This window comes from Argentina anserina, chromosome 5 (assembly GCF_933775445.1).
Source record: "Argentina anserina chromosome 5, drPotAnse1.1, whole genome shotgun sequence".
Taxonomy (NCBI): Eukaryota; Viridiplantae; Streptophyta; class Magnoliopsida; order Rosales; family Rosaceae; genus Argentina; species Argentina anserina.
In genome coordinates this window covers 20,032,538-20,055,416 of record NC_065876.1, presented here as the reverse complement: position 1 = coordinate 20,055,416, position 22,879 = coordinate 20,032,538, and the positions used below count along the sequence as shown (strand labels likewise).

Sequence of the window (22,879 nt, the reverse complement as noted above, 5' to 3'; positions counted from 1 at the left end):
GGAAAATTACATTGAAGTGTGAAGTCAATCGGGTGGTTGACGACTTCATCAACCTAAAAGTCTAGAACACCTAACACCAGTACACCAATCCAAACAATATTCTGGGATGTGGCTTGCAGCAAAAGCTCTAGTGTTTTTCCTTTAATCTGGCACATCTAAATGAGCATGTATAATTGTATATGTCGATTTGATACCAATCAACAGGATTTGAGACATCCATTTAATACAGTTTCTATACATTTATGTATATCCATCACATACTTTTCTTTATAATGACACCGCATTCTGCTGTTCTACTTAAAATACATACATTTAGATCTACAACTAAAGCAAGGGACCTAAATCTCACAAGCAATGTCAGAGTACTATCTTACGTCCTGATTGTCTTGACTGGGAGATTCAGCATAAGCTTCTCCTTGGTCTCGGACATCTCTGAACATGGATAGAAATGAGTTGAGGCCTTCGGAGGACGCTCCCCCTAATATCCGTAACAAAAGTGAACTGAAAGAATTCATAGCACCGGGGTTTGGGCCATTCTCTGCTTGATTCAGGTCAGCTTGGCCTGGAACCTGAAGAGGGTTTCGCACTGGGTTCTCATTGCCCGATCGTTCATGAAAGCCAGGAGCTTCAGCTCCATTTGAAGGCACTGCTGGATTGGATCCAGATCTCAGCTCAGGTCCAGAGACCAAGTCAGAATTAACTGGACCAGGATTTCTTGTGTTTAATCTTGTGATATGTAGAGTTGAGGCAAGGAAGGTGGAGGAAGTAATGTGGAAATCTGGGTGCTGTTGGAGTTGTGATCTTCGATTTTGAATAAACCTTTGTAGAGTTGGTACCTGCAAGTGTTCCAAAAATTTAGCACCCATCAACTGATAGTCAATTAAGGTCAAAACAAATTTTCAATGCACTATGACCAGATTATTTTCTAGCAGCTAGGATCCTAGGAATGGCTGGGTGTTTAAAGAATAGCTTATTTTAACAGTATCATCAAAATGGACTTCGTTTTCCTTCAGAAACCTTTACAATGAACTTTTGTTCTCTAAAGCCGTCGAACTACTATGTAATACTCTTTGATATCTACCCAGACGCAAGGCAAGATAAGTTGAATAACAAAGTAAACCTCGAAACGGTTCCAGAAGTATAGAATAAGATGCTGCATAAATGCCGCAGCCGTAGAAAGAGCCAAATAGGAAAATCCTGAAACAGTTTAAAGGTAGATTTTGATCACCAAAAGAGATTGTTTTCATCTAACAGTGAAGTAACAATAACAATGGACAATGAACATACCATAAGCATAGGAAAAGAAATAGATGTGAAAAACCAGAAAGTACAGTAGAAAGAAGCGGGGAAAGAACTTCATTGATATGGGCGTACGAACACTGAAAAAAAAAAGCGCACAAATAAATCAGATCAGCATGGCACACAAAACTGAAATGTATCATGATTAAACTCGTTAAAGTATGCCACATGCAGGGAAGATCTAATATGAGAACTCTAGCTAATTTCAAACCATATGACAATTAACAACCTAGTTATATCATCAAAGCAATTGATCCACCTACTGCAGAAATCACAGCCTTGGATTTATATCAGGTTATCTAATAAAATTCAACTACATCCTAACAAAGTCTGAAGTTCGTTCAACAGTGGCTTTCAGGTATTTTTGTCCATTCTACATTGGTTACTAGGAAAAAACTACAGAGCGTATACAGCAGATTTTGAACCGCCAAAACATTTGAAACACTCACAAAGACACATTATATCTGAATTGTACCCTTACCTAACTATGATCTGACAAAAAAACACAAGAAAAGGAAAATATAATCATGTAGATGATTAACTACACCATGGACACCAATTCAGGCCCCCTTATTAAGCAAAATTAAAGAAAAAAGAGGCACTGACTACTGAATGAAGGATTTCAATACACAATCTTCTCATATCAAATTATTCTATACATTATACGGACTATAAGAATGAGAGAGAGAGAGAGAGAGAGAGAGAGAGAGAGAGAGACCTGATCAGGGTAAATAGTTCACTCAACCAGACAAGAATTAGGACCATGAAAGCCAACAATTGATCATCATAAAACTCGAACAGGAAAAACAATATGCCAATCATAATCTGCAAAACCCAAGATCATGTTATTTGAGAGTGAAGCATACACCAAAGACAAGCATAGTGTATATAACCACAAAAACACATATTATAATTACACACACACACACACACACACACACACACTATTGATGGTAACGACAAACCAAACAGATACACTTACCGGCACAAAGACAAGTGATTCAATTACATGCACGAAAATCAACTGAAATGTAGGAAGCTGATGACGAGCATGATGTTGAAGCTGCACTGGAATAATTTTGACAAATGTAAGCACCAAACTACAGTGGCTAGGAGAAGCCATAACACAAGTAACTATGTGGTCTTCTCAATTCATAGTAAAAAAAAAAAAAAACACTCATCATTTCAGAAATTTAGTTCATTACTATTGTTCTATATCAAGAAAAGTTTTTCAATGTTGTACAAGAAATCTAAATTACTATTGGATAGTGAAAATATATGGAAGCCATTTAATGACTTTTTATCATGGGCTTAAGATGGGAGAAGATACTGAGTGGAAATAGCACCATAATATATATAAAACAATAAAACAAACCTGTAAACTTCAGCATCCGGGTCTGCGTTTCTCTCAAAGTAAATGATACAGACATAGTGGTTGTAAAGAACACAAACAGAGACATCATAAGAACGCCACACTTTGTCACAAGGTAATCTGGTGGAAGTGAAACAAAACATCACAACATATTAGAATAGGAATTTATGGCCCTTTGTTAGATAACTAATAAGTTGTTAACTGAAGGACCTAATTTTATTTTCAATCAAAAATATTTTTCTTTGATTATTGTGCTGATTGTATCATTACTTTGATAAGGTACATAGAGATAAATCCAAATATTGGTTTTTTTTTTTTTGAGAATCGTAGGGTGGACATCACTTCAATATCAGTTAACATTAAAAAAGTATTAGGCCTAACCTAGATTTAGATTCAGGTTCTATATAGATACGTAATCAAATTTTCAAACCACTGACATAGACAATCAATAAACAAAAAGTACTTCTTAAAAAAAAAAATCATATGCCTTTTGGTAAAGAAAAAGAATTGAGGGACCTCGTGCCACTCCTCAATGTCAGGGGTGCTATCAAAAAACATGTATGAGGTTTCAGAAGTTGATATTTACGCCTCATTGCCTGAAAACATACCTCCAAATTTTGCAGGACCTTCCGGTGGTTCGTGCGCATAACTAAGATTGAAGGACTCCTTCGTTTGAAAATTATAAAGATAACCTGCAATATAATTAAACAACAACCTTAGGTATAGATCATGAATAAAAATCAGACTCTACAGACTGTATAATGAGCTATGGCATGCTCAAAATTACAAATTATGCAGATAATCACAGCTAGGATGTTGATTGTTATTTACACATCTCAAATGTCAATCTACTCATCGTTTTGTTTGTCTTTATTGTATAAGTAATCCATAATACACTCGATGCTTATAGTGAAATTTAGAAAATTACAGACAGCTTATATAATAGACATAAAGTATGCTTTGTTAATTTTTAGGATTGCTACAGTGTACAGTTATCAATAATTTCTGATACAATACAGCTTACAAGTTGGTTGTTTTGTCTATGATACACATCAAGAACATCATTCACAACTAACTGTTTTATTTATTAACGTTAAAATTTCAAACATGAATGATCACCTGCCGATTTGGACGAGAAAATAGGTTGCGTAAGGTCAACACAATTCTTTCATACTCCTATTTTTGTTTTACAATCCCCTATGGGTTGTCACTTTGATAGCTACACCCCTAATTTTTATTTAAAATCCTACAAGGTTCATTTCTGACATGACCCAATTCTAACTTGTTCAGGTCTGATGCGCTACATAACTTGCCGTAGTACAAATTCTCTCCTCTTGTAGACATGTTATTGTAGAATTGAAAATTAGAAATATAAGAGGTAAAAAACATGGTTATTACCTTGACCAGGAGAACTCAATAAGCTGTTTATCAAAATAGTATCATACCCAACAAATCTGTTAATGAGTAGCTGCTGCCACCTGTAATTATAAACATCTAAACATCAAAATAGATATAATATACAAGTCTCATATATAAATTACAGAACAGAATACGACATATTAACTTACAACTACTCGTATAATTATCACTCAATATTCTTATTTTAGGAGAAATGAATCCTATAGTGTGCAATATTATTAAAATGAAACTTAGCACATGAACCATAAAGCTTTGTGACTCTATTTTAGTGCATGTTGAGTCAGGATATACCTGTTTCCAAAACAGGAATGTCGAGCTGATATGCTTATGTTTACTGTGCGAATATTGTGCTGAGCCCTTGCACTTTCAGGTAGTAAGAAATAACCCTGAAAAGGAATTTTTGTTAAAATATCTAGATTAATTTATATATATATATATATATGTGGAAAGGATTGGGAGTGGACGTCCCTTTCCGGCGACGGCGAGGCGCAGCGCGGCGGACCGGCACAGCCGCACTCCCCACGGCAGGGCGATCCCGTCTGTGTCGGCCGGAGCTCCATCGGTGGCCGGAATCGCAAAGTCACCAGAATAAACCCAGAAAATTGTTTTTGCCGATTCCGGCCGCCGTGGGTCGCCAATGGAGCTCCGGCCGGCACAGATAGGAGTTGCAGGAGGTGGGTAGGGTGGCTGTTCTGGTCCGCCTAGCCGTCGTCGGAATCGCGACGTCCGCACTTTAAGGCGGAGGTGCGGACGTCCACTCTCGATCCGGCCTATATATATATATATATATATAGAACAGACTCAGACTCAGACACCATGAGCAGTTGTATCATTGATAAACTTCGGTGACCAATATTTACGCAGTCAAACTTGGAGAAAGCTCAAGACACAAAATGGAAGTAAAACATCAGGCTTTTATTTTACCTTTTCCATAGTGTATAAGTAAGTTGGTTCAAAAGTTTTGCTTCTGTTCTCAAGCCACTGCACTGAGACATATTCAAATCAATTATCAACAAGTATCTAGACAACTTACAATAGTAAAATCATCACTCAAACTATTCTGTTCCCACCACAGAATTAAAGAAGAAATTACATGAATTAGATTTTGTGTCATTTGCAAATACCATCCAAAGATGTTGAGAAGTGAGGAAAAAGAAGGCTATCTCCTAAGACATTAATTCCAATAAGAATAATTACATTTTATTGCTTGTAAAGATGATGGTTTTTTCATTTTTTTTTTTTTTACTTTTACCATCACACATGACCAAACTAATTAAAAAAAAAAAACAAGATCAGTAAGCAAAGAGAGACTGATCCTCCTAGGCTAAACATGATGAAAGGCCATATATAACTAAAAGGATAGTTTGTAACCTGCATATGAGTTAAGCCTGTCCAATCGAAGTATATGCAGCCACTTTGGAATATCAAGATCCAAATGTATACCTGCAATGTTCTGCAATTCAAACAAAACAGAAATCAGGACAAAAAAAAGAAGCTTTAAGAAACCATATAAGAAATCCAGCAATGTTGAGAATCCACACTAAGGATCTTCATAACTAATCCATATAAAGTCTGAGTCCGATCATAAAAGAGTTAAACACCCAGGAAAATTAAGCAGCTATAAACAGAGTCAAGACGATAAATATAGATACTAATAGCATCCTAAATTAAGGGATAACACAAGGACTGACTGAAAACTTCTAATTCCACAAATTCAACAATATTTCATGGCTAAAATGTTGGCTGACAAACTGGACAGCCAGTCCACCCAAATTGTAATTGTTTTGAAAAACAATTCTTCCCTCAACTCCCATGCTACTTAGATCTGATCAGTCTTTCTATAAGATCCCAAGATGATCTAGTCTAGTTTGTAATTTATTTTGGTGTTAACAAAAAAATATAGTGTAAGCACACAAAGGGAGCAGCAGGGTACTTGGAAGGAGGTCCGTACAGTGACGTATGACATTTACAGCAGACTGAATCATATATATTTTTGGATATGAACAGATAAAAACCAAAGCAAAAGGCAATTGAAGAAAGCAGGACCAATAGATTTCTTTCTTCCTTTTTTGTTGACCAGCATACTAAACTTATAGCTTTTTGTTTATCTCAATCTACTCACCCACAAACTTTCAATTATTTTTTTTGCATGCTTCCATAGGAATGACAGACGCCTGTGCCACTTATTGCTAAAATGAAAGAGTGCTGCTTTAATCGTCTCTTTTGCAGATAAAGGGAAACTACTACGCGACTCCTCCATCCCAGTTTTCATAACCACGTCATCCACATTCGGCATAGACCCATCTCCCTGATGATCCAGAATCTCAGTATCAGACTTGGACGCCGATTTAGTCCTCCTAGCGCTGGAGCCAATCCAATTGAGCCAAAACTTAGCCGCAAAAGATGTCAAACCATCCCCATCAACATTGGAAAATTCCAATTTGTCCATCACAAACTTCACATTGGGGACATCACTTATCACATTGGTGAACTCTGACTCATTCTGTGACCACAGGCCCGCACTACAAATCTAAACAAGAGTATCGGAGTTAGCGTTTTAGTAACAACACACACGACAGTAAAAAAACAAAAACAAAACAAGATGAGCAAAAGCATAGAAAGAATTAAAATAGATAAATTCCACTATGAACAAGGTACATAGTAGAGCCACATATCAGCAAAAAGAACACGAAACGTATTCCCAAACTAATTTTCCTAGTTCGGAACAAGTGAGAGTTCAGTTGAGAAAGATCTACAACCCTTGTTTTGTTGTGAGACAAGACATACCTTAACATGAATGATCTGTGCATCGGCCGTCTCGACACCGGGAAGCTCACTGGAGCAGCCAGGCTTTAATTTACAAAGGGAAATCAGAGTTGGTTTCTCAAACAACGAATTGCAACTAGTTGGATTGCGAATTCACGGGACAAAAGGAGGGAAAGAGAGAGAGAGAGAGACCTGTTGGACGTAATTGGCGTGCATAACAACGAGGATACAAAAGAGAGTGATGGCGATCAAGAGGTAGATATACTCCAAAGCAGCTCTCACTTTGGGGGTCAGGATCTGAGAGAACCGCTCTTGCACGCGTATGAATGTCTGCTCCGGATCCATCTTCGTCTCTTCTTCTTCTTCTTCTTCTTCTTCTTCTCCTCTCAGTCAAATTTTATAGAGAGAGAGAGAGGGGGAGAGAGAGAAGAAGCCATCGTTGAATGGGGCATTGTCACCAGAAGAGACCCATCTCTTGAATTTTTCACCTTCCAAACCACGTGACCACTCACGTGCTCTCATTTTTCATTCCCTTTTTTTTTTTATGGAAGGGAAAATAAGTAGATTAGATTAGATCATTAGAATGGAGTTTTGAAGTCCAATACTGACACTACAAAAAAAATTAGCAAAAGACACATTTCTTTTATTGCCTTTAGTGGTGTAGCTATTACGAAAAGATCTCACATGTCTTTAACAAATGTGGATTTTGTATTATTTATCTATTTTAACTAGAACATGACTTGCTAGCCAAAAACAGAAATTTTTTACCGAAATGTCCCTAATATATTAAAATATCTTATGATAGTTATAATCAATAAGGCTAAAATAGTAATTAAATAAATATAATAAAATAAAATAAATTAAGTTGTGGTTATCTGAAAAGTTTTCCCCACTACTTTGTAACTTCCCTTCACACATAAGGTCTATTTTGTACTGGTAATATATAATACAAATTCCACATTTGTTGAAAATATGTGGGATCTTTTTACAATGACCACACCACTAAAGACCAAAAATCTATACTTTTGTGACTTTTGCATTTGTGGCATTTTCCTATGTCTTTTGTAGTGTGAGGACATAGTTCTAGTGCATCGGTGACAAAAGTTGGTCTCTCTAAAAATATGTCCGACATTGCTAGACGGAAAATTGAGTAGCAAGCGATCTAATGTCTTTCACTATTTTGATTAGTCTCCAAAGTCTAATTTAAATAGGGCCAAATCGCTTCAAAACCGGTGCAAATTTTGGTATGTTGATCTCTGTTACTGAAATGGATGAATACTTAAAGCCTCAGCTGAGGTGAATTTATAGAGAATGCAATATGGTGGCAGTCTGGCAGATTGTCTTGCAAAGAGTAGCCATTGAGTTTGATGTTCCTCATGTTCATGTTACAAATATTTTTAGCCTTTTTTTTTCTTTTTAAGATTCTGATGGAGTTGTTAGAGTAAGAAGATCAAGTGTTGGAGCTTCTAAGAAGATCATGTTACTAAATTCTCAAAAAGATCAGATCACAAGGAAATGTCCCAACAGACTTCAACACAATTCCAGTGAATCCATGCTCGGGGAAAGTGGTAAACTAACTACTTTCTCCCACCTTGCAAGCAGAAAGGTCGAACAAGCAAGTACATTGAAGTTGCATCATACCTACAAATCAATTCAAACTGTTCAATTACTGTGTACCCTGTTGCCAACGCTACTCACAAAATCATGGACAATAAAGCACTGTAACAAGTTTTCTTCATGTTTTAGCATCTTCAGACGGCCCACCATCCTGAATCGTTTTCTCTGGAGAAGCATTAGGAGCTTTTGCTGACCCACTTAACCCATTTTTGCCTGCAGCTGGCTTTGGCTCTACAGAATCCTGTTTGAGGGGGTCTTTCTCAACTGGCCTGCTAGATTCTGAACTATTCAGGGTACTTGCCTCTGTTCCCATACTTTTCTTTGGGATGTCACCCTCATGGCCTTTTGCTTGGTCATTTACCATATGCTTCTTTGACTCCACCGCAATTTCCTTCACAGCTTCTTCAAGTTTTTCTAATCTCTCTCTCACCTCCAAAATCTCTGGAGCGGATCTTGCTTCTTTTTCTTTAGCAGCACTTAGTTCTATTTCTTTTACTTTCTCTTCTTCTTCCTCTTTCTTCCTTTTCTGCTCCTGATCCTGGGATGAAGCAAGGATTGAGAAACAAATGAAAGGCAACCAAGAAACCATTGGTAACCTTATAACAAACATGGTTTTTATATGGTAAAGTTCAGTCTTGCTTAGTAGTTACGATGTACAAGCTTATACATAAAGATGCCATTTACAATGATAAACAAAGTTTACAAAATAGTGTGATGTAGTATTAATTATTCATCTATATATGTACAGCATGGTTCAGGATAGACTTCAGGGACTCGCAAAGTTGCCAAAGTTAAAGTAAACACACCATTCACACATCTCTGCACTTCAGTTTTAAGTCAGCGAAATAATAGTTGACCCAATATTGGCCACATATAGATACGTATATGTATAGCCAAATTAATTTTCGTCAATTCTGAATATCTCCAGATGCTACATAGAGTTAATGAAAGAACTGCAAAAAAAAAGGATTAGAGAGCTGCGATATCTTTGATTCTAAAAGCTAGTTGAGCTTCTGTGCTACTTCGTCTCAAAAATGAATTTATTGCCCAACCTCCCAATTTTCTTCTAGCAAACACAGGTCCAGGAAAGGACCATCTACATTTAGGGCAGTCAAGGAAGTTTACTGATATCCACCTATGATTGTAAACATATGCTCAAATTGTTATCATATTTGTGCCTATAAAAACACCTGTCCACCTTTGAATTGGATCACTGAGTGGAAGGTCTCATGATACATGAATCAAAGGGAGTTAAGGGACTAACATTATTCTAGGATAACTCAAGTTAGAAAACTAACGGGGTGCTTAGCTTCAGCAAAAACCCAGGAACCAGTTTTACTGCATGTCAGCTGATTCAATGCTTCATCTTCCCAAAGAAAAAAAAAATCATCACAAGCTTCTGCTGAATCGTACAATATATAAAAGCCATAGTAGAGGGTGGTTCAGGAGCAAAAGAATTTAATTTTGACACTTCCCAAGTGTCCAAGTGCTAAGCTTAAGTGTTCAAGCCCAGTAATATGTGATTTATTTCATATACCCCAAACCTTGAAGTGAATATCTAAAACCCATGTTTAATTGGAGATTGTCGAATCTAATATGTATAACAATGAAAGATGAAATGTCAAATCTAGCAAAGACAAAAAGGTATTGAGAATAACATTCAAATCCTGGCCATTTGCAAGCTCGCATTCGCATTAGAATAGTTAGTTCTACAGTCAGATGGGATTATCAGTAAGAGGTCTACTGTATTAGTGCAAATAGCTACACCCTTAAGGTAGTTACTAAATTCAAGCAATGGTCTTAGTACAAGTAACTAAGAGTGAGTGAATAAAACAGCACATATAATGAGCTACGAAGGAAGAAACACCGCAACAACATCCAAACCCTTGAAAGAGCAACACTAATGCACTACTACACAATACGACATCAGGTACATAAAACATAAATGCATACTTACTGCTTCCATTTTTCTCATCTCATAGCGAGCATACTGAGCCACCAGATATACAGCTGTCGCAGGAAACAAACAGTTTGAGATGGCAAACTCGAAAACATGGGGACAAACCAAAAATTATGAAATATAATGGAGATTGACTTACATACCAAAGGAAGGCATACAAGCAAAGAATAGTTGTACCAAATGAAAATCAAGCCTGCGAAGTAAAACAAAAACAAACTCAGATTCACAATGCCAACAATGAAAAATCTATGTCAAATAACTTTGAATCCGACAATTGTGACAATTGAAGACATAAAACACCAAACAAAGTAATGAATGTTTGGAAATCCGTATGATCAGCAATCCAACCTTAACAGTTAGAACAACATTGTACCATTTCAAACTTAAAACACATGAAAAAAAGCATACAAAGTCCCAAAGAATCGATACCCAAATTTCTTGTTTTTGGGGGGCGGCTCAGTGAAGAGCATTTTGGCGGCAGTGGCGAAGTCCAATTTGTCGAGCTTCTTCAACGACTCATCGTACGAGCTCAGACCATCGTGGCGGGATTTGGAACAAAATGGTTGTCGTTGTCGTTGTTGTTGTTGTTGTTGATGATGATGGAGTCGGACCCGGGTAAACGTCGATTGCAGTCTCCGGCTGCAGTGGTACATTTCAGAAACAAACAGGGAAAGATCAAAGAGTGTTTGTAACTGATAAGAATGCAATGGATTTGATTCCTATGGCCGTTGAGCGAGTTGATACAGGATTGGTATTCTTCATCTCAGAGGAAACAGGGTGTTGGCTAGTGCCCTTCTTCGTCGTCGATACGGGGTTTTACTGCGTTTTATTATAAATTAAGGTTTTTACTTTTATTTCTTCGACCGGCGGTTAAAGTTTCTCCAAAAAAATTGTAGTAATTAATTTTCATAATTATTTGGGAAATTCTAAGAAAAGAGACATTCTTACATAAACATTAATGGTAGTTTCATGGCGTATATTATGGAATATATCTTGTGGATGTGCAAGCTGAACATCCCCAGAAGCACAAACTTTGGCTTTTGGAAAATGGTTTTGTTCGTAATCTGTGAATAAAGTCAAATAAAGATTTACAGGGATTTTCGGCAATAATCCATGAAGCTGTTAAGAATATTAGACCTGATGGATGCATCCTGAGATTAAAATTTGTGTCCACAGTGAGTGGACAGTAATCAATGGAGAAATGAATTATATCTCTCCCTACCATTATGTCAGAATAATCCAAGGGTCTTCAAAGCTGGCTTTTGTCAAAAAGGACAATGGCAAGCCTAATCGAAGCATTCCCTGGATGAAGGCAATGACTATTACTAGCATAAGGAAGATGATTCCAAGAGATTATAGTGCAAGTCTCTTAGCAAGCAGAGAAAAGACTATGGTTACTTGTTATGACCATCCTCTCCCTCAGAATTGTGATTGCTTCAAGTCATTAGCAAGAAAAGAAATCGACTGCACTCTGGCCTCAATTACGTGTCTAGAAAAAATAGAGCATGAGGAAAAAGTTCCTATATATGATTCGGATCTCAAATCAGTTCCTGAAGATTTTGAATCAGATGATTCATTTATTTTGATAACGAAACTCATCTCAACATAATAAATCAGATGGAGGGCTGAGAAGCTGCCGATGCAAGAAGATACTCAACCTTGTTTTTTAAAATGTTGTCGACGAATGAGGACAAACAACTTTGCTTTGATAAAAGTAAAGTTATCAAGATAAAATTCTTTGTCATCCACTTATTTATGAATAAGTTTTAATTGAAGTTTGAAGTCCGAAGCTTATAAAAGGGAAGGATAACTTCCTTGAGAAGGCATCGAAAAAACAAGAGAGAAAATTGCCCTCTGAATCTCCCTCAAGAAGTGAGAAGTGTGTAAAAACATTAGTAGTTTGTGAGAGTGTGAGTGTAAGTGTGATTACAATATAATCTTTGGGTGTGGTGTGCTATTTGTAAGGTGTGCTACAATTACAACTAAGTATTTGTATGTTTTTATAATTTAATTCAAAATTATGAGTGGCTAAACAGTTTTAGATGTTTGCCCTAGAGTGAGGCTCTAGGTTTAATGATTGTAATATTGATTGCTTAAATAAATTCTAGGATTGTGCCCCATATTCCGTCACAAAAATATTCATGTTCTTTTTTCGCATATTTCTTTTGTTATTTTAGAAAAGTTTAGATTTAAACACTCTAAGACAACAGTGATTCCGCCAGTTTTAGTAGCCATTTAGATCAGGGAGTTGTTAGGCGAATTTTTAGCATGTTGAAGGCTAGTATCTAGAGGTTGAATCTAAGAAAAAAAAGGTCTGTACAGAAATAGTCAGAGTTAATGGTATGGATCTTGTTGATAGCAACATAACACTCTGGGAATCACTTTATAAGTTTGAGGATTAAACTGACCTGTGCACCAGAGTTGAGGGACTATTGAGAAACTCAACTCTAAATAATAAGTCCCTATGTTTAACTCTTTCCCACGTGTCCCATTTTTCTCTCCTCATCTTAGTGTCAGTTAAATTTTATTTGAGGCTAGCGATCGATAAAAAACCCAGATACCCATATAAGTTATCATTCTTAACCCTAATCTCCTTTCCTGAGTTTCCTCTCTCTCCCCCGATAATCCCCTTAGAAAACCGTCATAGCTCGAGCGATGTTAACTAACCACTGCATCCCATAGGATACCCAACTATCTCAACACCAGAGAATCAATTCAGGCAGTTCAGGTGTTGTTGTTGTTGTTCTAGAATTGCTCAAAATGATGATGCACAAATCATTTCGAGGTTTCTCTTTATGTTATTATCATTACAACAGCAACAACACAAATCCCAGAGTCATTGATTCTACCCTAAATGTCTTGCTTAAATTGCTTCACACGCGTCCTCTTCCTTTTGCCGACTGCTTCAATCCAATTCTGCCTCATATTGCCAAACTGAATCATTATGGGCAAGTCATTCCTCTCTTTAAGCAAATGTGTGTGATTGGAATCATCCTTGATTGTTCTACTCTCGGCATTGTCGCAAATTGCTACACTCAATTGAACCGACCCGAGTTGGGTTTTCCTATTTTTGGTCATTTCTTCAAACGCGGTCTCCATCTCGATCTCACCACCTTCACATCTCTAATCCACGCCATGTTTCTTCAAATTATCAGACATCCCCAAACCTCCAGATCCAGAGTCATCAATTCTCTCAACTATGCCCATATGGTGTTCGATGAATCGATGAAATGCTCAAGAGGCGTCCTTTGCCGTCTGTTATCTGTTTCACTCAGATATTGCACCCACTCGTGAAATTGAAATGATTTTCTGCTGTTATCTCTTTGAATACAAAAATGCTTCTCGGCGGAATTGCACCTAATGACTAAACCCTCAACATTCTTATGAATTACTACTGCCATTCAAACTATATGGGCTATGCCTTGTCTGTCTTGGGCCACTTCTTCAAGTTGGGTCTTGAACCAACGATCACCACCTTTTCAACACTCTTATCCATAGCTTTGTTATCCAAAGTATAGTGGATGAGGCAGAGCTGCTTTTGTGCAGAATGTGGAGGGAGGTCATTGTCGGCCGGATGTGGTTTGTTTCAACACACTCATAAAAGGGAATTTGTGCTAGTGGAAATAACAATGTTTCTATTCAATTACTTCGTAAGATGGAAGAAAATGGATGCCAGCCTAACCTATTTGCATTCAACAATATCATCGACAACCTGGGCAAGGATAAACTAGTTGTCGAAGCATTCAACCTTCTCTATGAAATGATTACTAGAGGTATGGCTCCCGATGTTATTACTTTTAACTCTTTAATTGACGGAGTCTGCAAAGTAGGCATGTGGAGTGACTGAGTGAGGCTATGAGAATGTTGAACGAAATGGTGAGTCAAGGTATTTCTCCAAATCTCCGCACCTTCAATATTGTGGTTGATGCACATTGTAAAGCGGATATGGTTGTGGAAGCCAGAAATGTGGTTCAAATGATGATTAAAAGAGGAGTTGAACCTAATACAGTGATATATAACTCAATCATGGATGGTTACTGTCTGGAGGGGAGATGCATGAGGCGAATCAAGTTTTTGATTTAATGGTTATCAAGGGCTCCTTCGTTGGTGTTGATAGCTATAACACATTGATAAATGGATACTGTAAGCATAAAAAGATCGATGAAGCCAATAAGGTTTTCGAGGAAATGCCGTTTTGGGGAATTGTTCCTGATACCATTACTTATGCCACTCTTATTGATGGTTTTTACAAATCGGGGAGAGTAGAAGAGACATATAAGTTGTTCTATGAGATGCAATAGTGCGGACAACTTCCAAATGTTCAACTTATAATATTATACTTAATGGCCTGTGTAACAATCAAAATCTTTCTACAGCACTAGACTTGCTTAGAGAGATGGAAGGCAACAAGTTAGAACCAGATATTGTATCGTACAATATTATCATTGAAGCTTTTTTCAAAGAAGGAAAATCCGATTCTGCAATTGATGTCTCCTCTGGTTTGTCATCGAAAGGGGTTCAGCTTGATGTGAGAACATACAATATAATGATTCATGGATTTTGTAAAGGGGGCTTATTAAGTGAAGCAGAAAAGTTGTTGATAGAAATGAGACAGAACATCATAATCCGAGGTTTTATCAATGTGATCGAAATATCAAGGGCTACATGACTTATTGAAGAACTGGTGGAGTGCAGTTTCTCTGCAGATGCATGTACTATGAAATTGATAACTAGTTTATTGTCTAACACTACACCAAAAAATGCAACAGATAATGGACAAAAACCATTATATAATATCAGTCGGAACCGTTGTATCAAACTGTTATCTGATGAAAATAATCAGATAACGGTGAAAAAATCATTGTGTTACTAGATATACAGACAACGTTTTAAAAACAACGTTGTAACAAAACTCGGCAGATGACTATGCGCAGCACATGCAGGACATGCCATGCGCGGCATTGACACAACGAAGCTAAATTGAATCACCATTGTGTGATCTTTACTTTCACAACGAGTATGCAAGAAACTACCATTGTGTAATTGAGAATTGCATAGTTTCTAATAATGGCTCAATGTGGTGGGATGATCCATCCTCCTCAGTTTCTCTCATCTTCTTATTGTGATGACTTATGTGAATGGCCCCGGTATCCTTTCTCTTTATTCATGTTTCTTTTTAATCTGTTCTTTCTTGTTGTTTCATCTTTATGAGAGTGGTTTGTCCTAAAATCCCTTTTGTTCTTGTTCTAATAAATTTCGGCTGAGGGCGTCGGTTTGTCCTTAGACCTTTAAAAAAAATGTTATCGGATAACTATATTATGTATTCATATATGCATTTTAAGAGAGGCAAATATTCCTAGCTCTTTATCAGACAATCACTTATTTTAAAAAATAATTTTTCTTCTAAAAAAAAACCTCTTATGTAAAAACCTCATATGGTGTTAAAAGTTTTCATTTCCCCTTTCATGAAAATTTCTTTTCACAACGTTTAACATTATTGCTATCGAGGGGGTGGCCACTACGACATAACAAGATAATTCCATTAAAGACATTATAATAATTTGTTACTTGCAATTGATTCATTCGTGGAGAGGATTCTATAACTGATATTGGAAAGAAATATTGATTCTTGTATTTAGTTCCATATATATCTCAATTAATTATGCTTGGATTTCATCAATTACCCCAATATAAAAAGGCATTCCCACTTTTCAGCTTTAGATTAGACAACAAAGATCACCGTGGTTCTGGACTTCTCATTGCTCACTACCCCATTCCATAAACCATGCATGGAGTTGATCTTGCGGGACATTAATAAAGATAGAGATTTCATTTTATTATCAATCACAAAATTTCTATCAAAGAAATGAGAGAAAAAGTAATATGGGTTTGACTCATCAAGTAAAGTATTGGATGACACCAAAGATCCTGTCAACGGGTTAAAGGTGATTAAATTGAGACAATATTGGTTAGAGGTGGCAAATGGGGCGTTTGGCCCGAGCCCGGCCCATTAAGAAGCGGCCCGGCCCGAGCCTGTTATTTTAATGGACCGGGCTGGACCGATATATATAGGCCCAAAAGCCCGGCCTGGCCCGAGCCCGTATTAAGGCCTGACACGGCCCGAGCCCGAAATATTACGGGCTGCAGCCCGGCCTGTTTAGAAGTGTCAAATACTGAATACCACACTGGTTTTTATTTCCCTGGAGAAGTTCAATAGTCTGCCTCTGTGGTTCAAGCTCGGACCTTCTAGCTTATCGATGGAAAAAGATGCCAAGATTGCCAACTTCTTCTCCTCATATTTATACATCTTATCTCTTATGAATCCTCTCCTCCCAATTTTCTGAATCTCTCGAATCATTTCAATTGTTGTCAAAAAGCCTAATCTTTCAGGTTCACCCTTTCCAATAGATTGCACTCCATTATTTCATCATTTTAATTTTGGTGGGTGAATTTGTTGTTTGATCAAGAGGGTGTTGTGGGCTACCCGTTGGAATTGAGATGCTCTGTTCAATTTTGAGGCTTGAGGTAATTTGATATGTGTTTTCTAATATGATTTCTCTATGATTCTCTATGAATTTCTCGTTTTGATTTTTAATATGCCTTCAAAGGTAAAACGAAGCTTCTCAATTGTGAGCTTAAATTACTTGGAACAAGCTGCCATTACTTGCTTATTCAGACTTTTGATTTTAATAAGGGAATAGATATATGAAAAAAACAAAATTTCCTCGACCCTTAACCCTCATATCCCTTTTGATTTTAATAAAGTTGGGTACTAAATGTTTAGTATGCACTATATTTTAATATGTTTTGATTAACTAATCAATTAAATTTGTATTGAGTGTTTCTTTTATGCTTGTTGCATGCAGATATTGTGAGTTAAGGATCATATTGATATAGCTTAAAATCCAGGACTTTGAAGTGCAAGAGGTAATCCAAGCTTTTTGTGTGATTCTGTAGTTTGATTCCTGTTGTTTTTTTTTTTGAATAATTGTTTGATTCTTTTTACTGATTTGGCCGTGTCAGTATTGTTTTATTTAGATGGACTATGAGGATAATTTGAATATGGGTGAGTACAATGATAATAGAGATTTATTTCCTTAACCAAACCCTGAAAATATGCCATATGGGTCTTCGAGTTCAAGTGAATCTCATTCAAAATCTGAGAATGATAAAAACCAACATGAGGTTGAATCTAAAACTACTCAGCCTAACGAAGATGTGGTTAAAAAAAGAAAACGGAAGGTTGGTGTGTGGGATCATTTTAAAATTGAAGAATTCACTAAAGATGGTTTAAAAGAGGACAAGGCTGTATGTATTTACTGCAAGAAGATTCTGAGTTGCAAGAGCATTAATGGTATTGGCCATCTTAATAGGCATGCAAAAAATGTATCCAGTAACATGTAGCTGTATCTGATCCTACTCCATCTACAATTGCTAGAAAAGAGAATGGTAATGTAGCCGCATTTAAGTACTCCTATGCTAGAATGAGGGAGGGTTTGGCTAAGTTTCTAGCTGCTGAAGAATTACCTTTCTCATTTGCTGAGAGTCCTAGGTTTGAAAGATTTCAGAGAGTATTCCCAACTGGAATTTAAACGTGTTCCTCGTAACACTAACAAGAATGATGTGCTAAAAGTTTATAGAGAGGAAAAGGAAAAGTTGGTGCATGTTTTCTCAAAGTTGAATGGGTCAATTGCGGTTAATTCTGATTTATGGAGTGGTAGGAATAACTTGCCTATTATGTGTGTTACTGCTCATTACATTGATGATAATTGGAAATTGCATAAAAAGATTATTTTCTTTCGTCTTCTAGAATTTCCACATACTGGAAGGACAATATTCAATGGCTTGATGGATGTGTTTAAGGAATACAATATTGTTGACAAAAAATTTTCAGTAACCTTTGACAATGCAACCAACAATACAGTTGCAATAGATCAGCTCAAGCGTTGTTTGTATCCTCCTTATGGAGGAATTTTTTTTTTCATATGAGGTGTGCATGTCATATCATTAATCTGATGGTGCAAGATGGAATGAACAAAATTGGAGAACATATTGGCTGTGTTAGAAATGTTATTGGTTATGTTTGTTCTTCTGACAGTAGAACTCAGGATTTTAAGGAGCTATGTAAGAGTCAAGGTCTGAAACCCAAGAAATTTAAAAAGGACATGCCTATCCGTTGGAACTCAACTTATCACATGTTGAATAGTTGTCGAGGTTACACTAATGCACTGAGTGTTTTCTACAATGACAAATTTGATGACAACCGTTTGACTGAGGATATGTGGAATCTCTGTTTTAAATTTGTGGACTTTGTAAAAGTCTTCTATGATGCTACATGCAATTGCTCTAGTATGTATTATCCTACATCTCCTCTTGTGCTTAATGATTTGTATACAATCAGTCTTACTTTCACAAAGTACAGATTAGAAAATGGTATATTTCAAAATGTTTGTGAGGTGATGACTGATGATTGCTCGATTACTCGACATCAATATTTAACCATGTACACATCATTAGTAGTATAAAGCAAGAGGGTATCGTTCACAAACCGGGGATCCAACCAGGGCTTAGGATCACAACACTTAACACGAATTCATAAAGATATAAAAAGTTGATATAGTTTCGCATCAAAGATAAAAATAGAAAATAAAACCTAAACTAATATATACATGTGATCAACCAACCAACACATAAGCAATCACCAAAATAAATCATATAAAGCTAACGAAAATCAAATTCTAGTCCTCCTTTAAGAGTCATGCCGAGACACTATCATGAATAACTAAGGTTGGATCATGCAATTAGGGTTCTAAGCAGTAACCTAAACGCATAGACACTTAACACATTCGATTCATTCCAAGCGGTCTTAATCGAAATCTAACATACTTATCCTACCATGCAACTTCAAAGCCATGCATATTGAATTCATTACGCATGTCACCTACTTAAGCAATAATCATGCAATTCCGAAAATCACATAGAAAAGATAAACATATTCATGGCATAAGTCTTTAATCCAACAACCTATATAATGCTACAAGCGTATACATAACATAAAGATATCGAAATCACTCAAGAACTAGGCATGGCAGAAACTAAATTCATAGAACTAAAAACCTAAAATCGCAACATTATATAAATTGAATCAAGCAGCTATTTCATAGACAAAATCAAAACAAGATTACACTACCTACACAAATCGCATACTCATCCAAGAACAAGAAAAACCAAAAACCGAAATAGACATAGAGAGAATCATGGTTACACTTTATAAATCAAGCGATCTCACAAAGTATAGCCGTGGCTTTCTAAGGGAATGAAACTTCTTCACAATCGTACTTCGAAGCTATAGATTGGTGAAGGATGGTGGAATCGGGTTTAGGATTTCTTGGAAGGGTGAGGGATTGATTCGGCAGAGCTAGGCTTGTGCTTGTATGCAAGATTGATGATCAATAAACAATGAGGCTGTGCCTCTATATATAGGATTCAATGAAGCCCTCTTGCCGTCCCAATTAGGAGATAGAATCCAATTGGGAAGCTGAAATCTTCTTTGATATGGATTTTGATTCATGTACTCCAAATCCAACTTGATGTAGGAAACCAAATCCAATAGGGAAACATATATGGGCTGCACGGCATCTCTCCTTGTTCAACTAGGAATAGCTAGACCGGACTCTTCTTCTCCTTCTTCAACTCGAACATGATTTCCTTGTCTTACTAGGAATCCATCACGACATCACTACTTCCTGTCCAAGTATGATTTGTCTTTCCTGAAAAAAAATCGACGATTAAGGAATATGAAAGAATGAAAATAGGAAAATAGAATCATAGTCGAGTAAGGAATCCTAGCTCAATAAGGATTTCTAACACTTATCACAATTTCATCATCAATTCATCTAAATTCAAAATAGCTCTCCTTAGAATATAGAAATGACAAATATGAACCTAAAATAACTAAATAAGAAGTAACAAAGCATAAGAATAGGGTATATAAACATTAAGAACGTCACACTTTGTGCTCTTATCAACAACCCCACACTTAGACTTTGCTAGTCCTTTAGCAAACACTAAAAAGGGAAATCAAAACATGAAACGAAAACAAGAATAACAACACTACTAATGCCTTCAATATTTTGTCTCAGAGATCTTCAAACTCATAGCATCAAGAATAACACTCAATCGAGATAGATATGATGAATTCAATGGTTAATAAACATGAGATTTCGTTTAACAAGTAAGACATGGCAGAAACAAAGGTGATGTTAAGCTCGACATGTTCAAAACAAGTTCAAATTCAACTCACAAAGGATATGCACTCCAAATATTTTCTCTCAAGAACATGGCATATGCTTAAAAGCTTTTCACACACAAAAGTTATAAATATATAGTGAAATCGAAAACCTCATGAAAGATACCAATCATATGCACAAATGAACCCAAACTATATGCTTACTCATGAAACAAACTCCACATATCAAGAGCTACTCATTTTAAGAATCATGCGGATCTTTAGAAAAGGGTAGGCTTAGGCTCGGCATGGATAAAATTTTCAGGGTAAAGGAATCACAAAGGTCATCCTCAAGACTTAGCAGAGCAAAACATCCACCTTATGTCGCCATACTCCATAAAACAAGGGCCAAATATCATCACGTTGGACCCATTCTTCACTTTAAATATTGTGAAAACAAACAGAGGCTAAAATATAACATTATTGAGCCTTCAACAAATACATCACAACTCCAATTCACATAAGCAAATGCTATGCCGTGATATCTTTTCATTTTTTTTACCAAACCGTGCATCTATACTTTTTCTCTTTTCTTTTCCACACGGCATCTTCCATTTTTTGTTCTTTTTCACGGCACAACATACATACAATAGCATAACCCCACACTTGAATCAAATCATCACTCCATATTAACACCAAGAATCGGCTTTGCCAAGCCTTAAAGACAAGGTAGAGATATAACTATACTAAGCAAGAATATAACATGTTGGTAATGAAAGAAAATGCTTAACGTAGGCTCAAAGGGGTTAACACTAAGGTGTCCCGAACATGGCCCAAATAGGGAATACGGCTTTTTGGCTTAAAGTGGTGGAAATCCTAAAAAGATCCAACAATCCTTTTCAAAATAAGAGTATATTATGACATAAAGCTTCGAAAGTTTCACAAAGTAAGTTTTAGCATTCTCTAGTTCATTGCAATTCTATGGCATATGAATTGATCAAAATAGATGTAATGAGGTTATTAAGCCAAGAAACGATAGAATAAACTCTCCAAAGAAAGACATATATATATGGCTCGAAACTCACATCGGTTATATGAATCCAAACAAGTAAGGAACATGCTCATTCTGTACCTAAGTTTCAAAATCCTCATCCACTACATGTTCGTACAAAATCTACACATCGATTAACCACCAAATAACAATTAAGTTCAATTGAATATCGTGATCATCTATCAACCATAAATTCAAAGATCAACTCATCCTAGACAGTTAAAGGCACACCTAGGACTCAAAACAACAACAACTTAACCAAACAACTTAAAATCGAAAAACAAAATCAAAAAATAACACTAAAAAAATCGAAAAACAAAACAACAAAATCGAAACAGATAAACATCAAACAATAGAATACAACGAATGATGTATACCCCACCCCACACTTAAAACTTACATTGCCCTCAATGTACAATATGATAAGCAACGAAAATTAAAAAGAGATAAGGGATAAGAAAATGCAAACACTCGTTAATGGCTCCTTCATTGGCTTAAGTTTAGAGTCTATAACCTAGACTTCTTCATCTTCATCCGCTAAAAAATACGACATGGTCATCCTCTTCATCATCAGAAGATATGATCATGATCTCGCCATTATCCTCCTCATCTTCACTCGAGTCTGAATCACTGCTCTTATAGCTCGAATCAACTTCTTCCTTCAAACTCGGATCCTCTTCTTCTTCCTCATTGACACGGCTGTAAGACTCCACCTCCTCAATTGTAAGTTCTTTGCTCCTTTCCTTAGAGCTAGCACGAATCTCCTCCACAAGATCCTTTAGCTCCCTATGCGATTTTGCCAATTCCAAAATCGATTATTGCATTTCATTGATCATCCTGTCTCGGCGGTGCTCCGCTCTTGTGGGTGTAGTCTTAACTCTAGCCGGTCTACCTCTCCTCTTCATGCCAACTAGAGGTTTCAAATAGTCTTGAGTGTTCCCACACTTCCTTGCTCTCCTTCTATCCAACTCTAATCCAAAGAACCGAGAAGTACCACTCACCCTAGAGTATGACGTCGAAACCATACTATCCCTTCTTTCTCCAAGTACTCCAATATGCATGATCCTATCTCCTACCTCAAGGTTCATGAACCCTCTTGGTGAAAACGAATCAATATACTCTTGATAATCCCTTAGCAAACCTTGGTAGAAAGTACTAGTCAACGCA

General features: G+C 36.6%; 2 protein-coding genes and 1 pseudogene across 2 annotated transcripts; 1 reads left to right on the top strand and 2 right to left on the bottom strand.

Moving 5' to 3' along the window:
* Positions 1–150: 150 nt before the first annotated feature.
* Positions 151–7,256, bottom strand: LOC126793170 (membralin-like protein At1g60995). Its single transcript, XM_050519615.1, has 14 exons — positions 7,049–7,256; positions 6,878–6,940; positions 6,213–6,620; positions 5,462–5,543; positions 5,015–5,076; positions 4,382–4,476; positions 4,070–4,149; positions 3,280–3,363; positions 2,675–2,791; positions 2,282–2,367; positions 2,018–2,124; positions 1,288–1,379; positions 1,121–1,197; positions 151–836 (listed from the first exon to the last, which is right to left on the bottom strand). The coding sequence occupies exons 1-14, from the start codon at positions 7,199–7,201 to the stop codon at positions 366–368; spliced, it is 1,977 nt and encodes a 658-aa protein (XP_050375572.1). The 5' UTR covers positions 7,202–7,256; the 3' UTR covers positions 151–365.
* A 1,116-nt stretch (positions 7,257–8,372) lies between these two features.
* On the bottom strand, positions 8,373–11,216 carry LOC126793180 (protein MNN4-like). The gene is made up of 4 exons (XM_050519627.1): positions 10,863–11,216; positions 10,577–10,626; positions 10,431–10,483; positions 8,373–9,011 (listed from the first exon to the last, which is right to left on the bottom strand). Exons 1-4 carry the CDS (start codon positions 11,084–11,086, stop codon positions 8,592–8,594), a joined length of 747 nt encoding a protein of 248 aa, XP_050375584.1. The 5' UTR covers positions 11,087–11,216; the 3' UTR covers positions 8,373–8,591.
* A 2,190-nt stretch (positions 11,217–13,406) lies between these two features.
* Positions 13,407–15,306, top strand: LOC126795684 (pentatricopeptide repeat-containing protein At3g22470, mitochondrial-like; annotated as a pseudogene).
* The last annotated feature ends 7,573 nt before the right edge of the window (positions 15,307–22,879 follow it).